We start from the raw sequence: 7,933 nt of genomic DNA, 5'->3' as shown, positions 1-7,933 counted from the left end.
TAACTTTATATATACATCACATAAACAAATAAATGTTTTCTACATTGGAAGTTCATTCTATCGTGTAAGTTGCTTCCAATTTTGATTCAATATTGATTTCATCTCTTACCAGATTTGAATAAGATTCAACCTTTTTTTTTAACTAATACGATGTTACCTAAAAGAAAATGTGTATTATAGTTAGGTTGCTGTCCCTTTTACACACTGGAATATCAGTATATCAATGACATAATACATCTGAGGTTTTCAATATACACAAACGATCGTCGTTAAAAGAATAACTGGCAATTTTATTTCAAGACGAAATAAATTGTTCAAGTTAAGTTTCAAAAACTAGCTATTATGATCCCTCACAATAATTTGAATACTGCTGTACTCAGCAAAACGTATAATTCGTTTCAATATCAGTACAACAATGTAAGATCTGTAAATTTCCGCAAGCACATTTTTTGTTATTCTCTGGTAGGGATCTGAACTCATGCCAAATCGCCTTGCACACAGTATATGCAATATCAGGTATGCATATGGAATTTTTACAGATCAGCTGAATTATCTATCGTAGTGGATCTTACAAATTAATGTAGGATGCAGTCACAGAAATAATTATTTTTATAAGTACGACATATGTTATCCTATCCATCGGATCATCAGTGATGGTGATGCAAGGCTGAAAACACATTCTGTATGTTATAATTCGTCTAAATATCAGCTCAACAAAGTTAGATCTGTAAATTTTCGGAAGCAAAGGGTACTGTTGAATTTGCACATAATTTGTGACTAAACTTTAAAACTGTTTTTGTTTGCACCACTTTATACGACACTATTCGTTTTTATCTGTCCTTGTTTCATGTACAATGTACATGTTCTGATTATAAGCGTGCTCTGGCGACATAAACTAGTTGGAAATAAATTTTGATTGCTATAGTATGAATGTGTTGATCTTCTCAGAGTTGTTTCAGTGATTCTTTAATCTTAAGAGGAATGACAACCCTACCTCAATGATTAACGAATGTTCCGGCAAGATAATTATAAACTCATGCAGGTGACTTCAACTGATTATTATGTAGACATCTCACCAAAGACCTGCGAGAACTGTCAGTCTGCATGTAATTAAAACCAACTTTTCGGTTTTGTCGGAAGAACAGGGAGCTTTGAAAATTGTTGAATGATAATTGATTCCATATATATTATGAAATAATATAGTATTATTTCGATTTACCATCTTACTTTTTTTTTAACTTTGACGGAGAGTTTTCGCTAAAGTTCGTGTAGTACTTCGTCGGATTTAATGTACGCATACCGACCGCAAGTGTCTCTATGTTACATGTAGCTTGTAAACCCTGCATATTTCAAAGGAAGCAACACTTTAGCATACATGTAGTTTAATATACTTCTACTATAAAATTACTTTTAAAAGTTTTTTCGTTTTTCGGGGGACCTCGGTGGCCAAGTGGTCTAAGAACCTATATTACTGTAATCACTAGGTTGTGAGTTTAAACCCCACCTGTGAGGGTGCACTAGACTCTAATCTTATTTAACTAGGATTTTCAGTTTTCCTATCGACGGTCGGTGGTTTTCTCCGTGAACTCCTGCTTCCTCCACCAATAAAAACTGTCCGTTAAGAAACACCATCAACCAATCAATCAATTTATCGTTTTACCGTGTGGTATTGGATAGTGACATTGGATATATAGTATGAAATTCAAAACAGTGTAGCTGTGGCCATTGATTGACCCATCAAAATCATCCATTGACTGGGACAATTTACGTGAACGTTTGTCTGTAACAACCACTGTTCATGACGTACCTACGATAGACATTTAAACTGTGGGGTCACCAAAGGTTTCTTAACGCCTTTAATTATAAAATAATTCGAAAAATTAATCAGGAATAACCTTTGTGTTTTGATTTATATAATTGATATAAATCAAAATATCGTGTTATTTCTGATTAATTTTTCGAATTACTTTATTTAGGTGTTGAGAACCTTTGGTGACCCCATAGTTTAAGTGTCTTTAAAAAGTACATAGTGAGCATTGTCCGTTACATACAAACGTTCACCTAAATTGTCCCAGTCAATGAATGATTTTAATGTGTCAATCAATGGCCACAGCTACACTGTTTTGAATTTCATACTATTATATTATCATCTTAAAAATATAGGATATCATGCGTCATATATTGTTCTGCAGAAACAGTTGAATACATGTAAATGAATAGGGCTTCTTTTTAAAATCCCTGTCTTTCTGTTTGCTCTTCTCGTAGTCAAATACTCATCGTAACTATCTTTGGATTTCATTGGGGTGCAGAAAGGTTTTTCTAGTGGATATAAATCAGGAAAAATAACGGGTTTGCAGATCCTTATTTTACGGAGATGTTGTTGACAGTGTCCGGAAATTAGGAATCGATCCTGGTAAACCTATCGATCTTTTAAATAAACTTATTCTAAACGGTTACCAATTCAACATTGTAATTCAATCATTGACTATTGTTTTTATTGGTAATAATATTGATTTTGTTATCAGTAAACTAAATATAATTGTTATATACGTACACATTCATCGATCTACAATTTGTCGATACCTGTTTTTTGGCATTAATTTGCACATGGTTATATTGTTTATGACGTCTTTAAACTTAATACAATGATGTTGGTGGTGTACCGAATGATAAACTAGTCTTAGATGCATCTTTTATTAGTTGTTAGTGGCTTTGAACTAGCTGTCAGTAACTGCGAGTACTCTTACATTGTAGATCTGTACTTAGTGTCTTTTTGTTGTTGGGCTACACCAGTACCCTGCTACTCTGTGTTTTTGTTAGATGTATTTCTATTTGTATCCATCTGATAAGTTGAGCATTTTTCGACTGATTTTTATAGTTCGTTCTTATGGTGTACTGTAACACTGCTGTCCCAGGTTAGGAGAGGGTTTGGATCCCGCTAATATGTTTAATCCCGCCATATTCTGTATGTATGTGCCTGTCCCAAGTCTAGAGCCTGTAATGCAGTAGTTGTCGTTTGTTGATGTGTTGCATATATTGTATTTGTTTTTCGTTCATTGTTTGTTCACATAAATTAGGCCATTAGTTTTCTCGTTTGAATTGCTTTACATTTGTCATTTCGGTTTTTTTTTTATAGCTGACTATGCGGTATCGGCTTTACACATTGTTGGAGGCTGTACGATGACCTATAGTAGTTAGTTTCTGTTTTTTGTGGAGAGTTGTCTCATTGGCAATCATATCACATTTTTTCCTTTTTATATGCCTTTGTGCATAGCTTTTCATGATATTGAAGAAAATTAATGTTTAATCATATCAATATCAAACATGACGATAATTTATTATGTATTATATTACTCGTCCTCATATACCAACATAGTGTTAGGATTAATAGGTTAAATTTTAACTGGTGTATAAAAGTTCTTAATACGAAATAACAACAGTTGCGCTTAAGAAATAAGTCAAGGAGACAAACAAATATTTGATTTGCTATAAAAATATCTGAAATATGAATGTATTTTTAGGGTGGAAATCATCTTTATATATGTCTATATTTAAGGGAACGTAAAATAATGACCGGAGTCTTTTTTTTCAATAAAAATTAGTGACAGCAATACATGTAGTTTGTATTGTACATACATGTATGCAGTTTAATCCATAGTTTACGAGTGACAAACTGAAAATAAGTGAAACGAATAATAACTTTAAATGCGTTATAAATTTTCACTTTTTAAATATCCAAATCCAGTTGCAATTTACACCAGTCCTATTTGAATTAATCGCTAACACGCATGAATAAACAAAGAAAACTTCCTTACGCTTACTTTTTGTCAATTTCATTTCGATAAAATGGTTAATTACCAGTGGTTGATTTTCAATAGAGTATTCTAAATTTAAATGTAATGAATGGATACAAAATTACCATATTATACAAATATAAATATTAAAGGAAGTCACTCGGGAAATAACAAGTGTATGTGCATGGTTGTGCAGTAATTCTACCGAATGGTGGAAATTTGTGTTGTGTCAAAATGTTTAATTTGATAATATGTGGATATCTTTTTTTAATGGGCTCTAATAGAATTATATATGCAGCTCAACATCTTGGACATATCTCAGAATATAATTGTTCAATAGAAACAGTTGATAATGGAGTAAGAGACAAAATGAAACTACTGCTTGAGGACGGAAAGAAAGTTACATTTATTCGTCTGATATTTACTAATCAAATAAATACTTTTTCGGATTCATATCGTGGAGATTTGTACAGGCCTATAGACTGGGTGAGAATAGCTGGTCGGCATGGACGTAGCTTATTGTTTCTAAGACCAGAATTCGAGCAACTTTCATTAACAACCTTGTCATTAGAAACCGGATATATGGAAGTGTCGTTGGTACAAAAGCCAGAAAACTGTTTGTTGCATTTTAATTCAACGATCGCAGAAAACAAACTAAGAGATCTTTTATTGTCAGACTTTAAACCTGGAAAGGACGGAGGAAGCTTAAGTGAACACGAGTACATCTGCAATATGCATATCGCAAATGATAACTACAATGCAAAGTTTTTCTATCGCTGCTGTCATAAAGACCCAAATGGTAATATAGTATGTGAGAATTTGATTTACGATTTCTGGATTAATGTTGTTTTCATTTGTGTAATCATTATAAATGTTTTCGCCATTATGTTTAGTCCATATCTGATTCCAGATTCATTCTACAGAAAGAAATACGGTAGAAGCATGTATGAACACAAGTTGTTGAAACCACTAAAAATCACAATAATGAAGACGGACATTGCTCCACCTAAAGATACTGTACAAAGTGTTGTGTCGATTGGAAAATTAAAAATTATGCCCTCTCTTTATCAAAATGTTCAAAATATTCCACATAACGAAATACAAACGTTATCGTTATGGAAAATGAACATTGATGTACAATATCGAAGACTTATATCTGCTAATTACGTCCCGGTCGGAATTATGAAGACATTCTATACAATGTTTGTAAAATGTCATATACGAAAAATATCAAAATTTGGCCGATGCTGCAGAGCAAGTATTTTTGGGCATCTGACCAATGAAAACGAAACAGATAAAAATAATAAAAGAGGCAGCAAAGAAAGCATGGCTGAGTTAAATACAGTCAATTCCAGACATTCTTGGTTTCGGTGCCTTAAACAATTCATGCGAATTTTGATACTTATAGGAATTTCATTTCCGTGGATTATTAGGATTGTTTTCTTCTACTGGTATGAAAAACCACACACATTAGAGATGGAAAAAGCAGCCGTAAAACGAAACATGACGCTTTCGTTGCAGTGGAACTTGACTAACTCGCTTACACCAATTCACGTGTTGTTTCTATTGTGTTATTTTATCATTGTACTTGATGCTATGGTTTTCGGAATAGTAAGTCATAAAGTCAAACTGAAACTGCAGTTAGTAATGAGAAAATGTTTGAGAGATATGCGTGAAATGTCATGTTTAAAAGCACTCGAATGGTCCGCATTAGTTCTATTAGTTCCTTTTGAAAAGTGTGGAATCTTTGGATTTATAATATTTGGATTTTATGTCGTTTTTGTTTTACCGGTAGTTTTTGGAGTTTTAGCGTTTTACTGTTTACCTACAGTGAATTTAGTTTTACGTTTATTTGTTCATTTTGTTGCTTATTTGATGCCATATGGAAAGCAATGTATTAGTAGATCATTTTGCCTTCAATGTAAAAACATTTTAAAAGAATGTCATGACACGTTTCATCTAGATATCGTATCAAGCAAGGAAACCGTTGAACGACCAGAAACAATTTCGATGAAAAACCGATTTCTACAGCTTTTTGTTCTCATTGCTTGTTTCTTAACCGTGTTATCATTTATTTTACTTACCATGGAGATGGTCCTGTTTTTAACAGAAATATTCATTTATACTATTATAGGGATAATAATGAACGCATCCGCTATGTTGAAATACATCTCTTTGATATTCATGTTAGTATTGTATGCAAGGGATTGTTTTAAGGGAATATCAGATAAATATCTCGAATTCAACAAATTAATCAACCGATTAATCGTTAATAAGATGCGCGAAAAAGTTGAAAAAATAGCAAGTTCAGATGATCAAAAGAACACAGCATTTCAAGTGCAAATGGACGATTCAGAGGAAATCGAAAAGGATACTGAAAATGTAAAACTTATTGTGAAGGACGGAATACCGAAATGGCAAATACGTCGATTAATTCTATTTTTAGACGTGAATGATAAACCGTATCTTCCGGAAAAGTTTTTTAATGCTTCTTGTTATATGAACACGGTGGGGGTTCCCGGTCCCTTAATTTTCAATGTAGTTCAAGCTACATGGCGTTTTTTGTGTATATGCGTTTTCTTAATGTTTGTTGTGCTGATTGTTTTAGCTTTCGGAGATGAATATCAGATATCGGGAACCAATCAAATGTTAGCGACCCTTGCCGGCGGATTTTTACCATGGGTGTTCCGAAATGTTTTATTCAAATCAAAAGATGCGTTAGGATTGGATACCGAAAACCTTAGTTTTAAAAGTAATTTGCGTAAAGAAATTGAAAATTATGTTCAAAACTGGGACATCGCAGATATGGAGGTACAAGAGAACTACAATCAAATCAATGATATTAATAAGAACACACATGCTACGGAAAACAGTGATTCTGAAACTAAAAATCTGTTAAATGAAGGCTCCATTACTCCGACGCGTTTTGTTGCTTCTGTGAAAATTGCTCAAACGCTATCAAATGATGTAAATGTAGATCTTTTAATTTACGACAATCTGGTTCGAGTTTCAAATGTCTAAAAAATTGTATAGAAGAAAAGTTTATTTTTATATATTTAAAGTGTAATATTTTAACAATATATTTTCCTTATCCTTTTTCTTTTTTTTTTCATTATGAATTACAACCCTCCTTTTCAAACCTGTTCCTGTATTAACCTCTATCCTTATGGTAGTAATTTCGAAGTAAAGTTTTGTAAATTCCCTTTCAGTATAAAAGTTCAAGAAAAATTTAAGATTTTAAGTTTGAATTGGAGTCACTGTTTGTAGCAGTATTCGTAAATGGAGACAAATGATGATTTTATTTGTACATGTGTCTGCTAATTATATGTGCATATTCATCAGTGAAGACAGACTTTAATTAGATTATTTGTGCTGATATAATTTATATGCAATCTTTATAAAACAAAACCGAAAAGACAATTATGTGGCATTGTACATACATGTAATCATGGTAAATACTAAGTTCGTGAATTAAAGTGTTAAAACTTTATGATACTTGTACATGTGTGCTTGAATGTCTTTAAATTGTATATCAATGTTTTACATAATTATGCATTGTGTTATTGAAATATATTTTCTGAAAATCTATATCAATCACAGATTGTATAACTGCTCGAGACTGAGCGCAATGAAATGATTTTTGAAATACATGTCGTTCCGTTGATACAAATGTACTGTTGGAAAAACAACATGCACTTCGTCGTCCTAAATGTATACTAGTATTGTATTTGAAAATGAACGAAAAACACCGTTAACGTCACATGGGTCGGCAGTTACCTAGTAGAAACAAGGCATATTTATCTACAATGTTTCATTTAGTTCTGTTGCGTGGTTTCAGATGAGTTGTGTTAATAAGAACCGGATTAACCAACAGACGGACGGATCAAAAAAATTATACCCTAACTTTGGTGCGTTTGGTATATTAACCCTTTCGCTCACATATACTTTTGTACTAAAAGTACATATTAACTGTCGTAGTTTTATCACTTTGATTCACGTTGGGTCCATATTTTGTTACTAGTATTAAGGACATATATACGTATAATCTCACTCCTAGACCGAGCAATGTTGTGGTCAATAGACGTGTCATCTTGTCAGTTTCAGCATGCATTTTTAGTGAATGTGGAATCTGAAGCGTA

General features: G+C 32.7%; 1 protein-coding gene across 1 annotated transcript; it reads left to right on the top strand.

The window, feature by feature from the left end:
* The first annotated feature begins 3,875 nt into the window (after nt 1-3,875).
* LOC143045016 (uncharacterized) lies at nt 3,876-7,293 on the top strand. Its single transcript, XM_076217289.1, has one exon. The coding sequence runs from the start codon at nt 4,029-4,031 to the stop codon at nt 6,813-6,815; it is 2,787 nt and encodes a 928-aa protein (XP_076073404.1). The 5' UTR covers nt 3,876-4,028; the 3' UTR covers nt 6,816-7,293.
* Nucleotides 7,294-7,933: the final 640 nt, after the last annotated feature.

Source organism: Mytilus galloprovincialis, chromosome 9, assembly GCF_965363235.1.
Source record: "Mytilus galloprovincialis chromosome 9, xbMytGall1.hap1.1, whole genome shotgun sequence".
Taxonomy (NCBI): Eukaryota; Metazoa; Mollusca; class Bivalvia; order Mytilida; family Mytilidae; genus Mytilus; species Mytilus galloprovincialis.
This window is presented reverse-complemented; position numbering and strand designations above follow the sequence as displayed.

Bases quoted from the DNA above. Each gene is read 5' to 3' on its own strand.
- LOC143045016 (XM_076217289.1), top strand. From the start codon at position 4,029: ATGTTTAATTTGATAATATGTGGATATCTTTTTTTAATGGGCTCTAAT.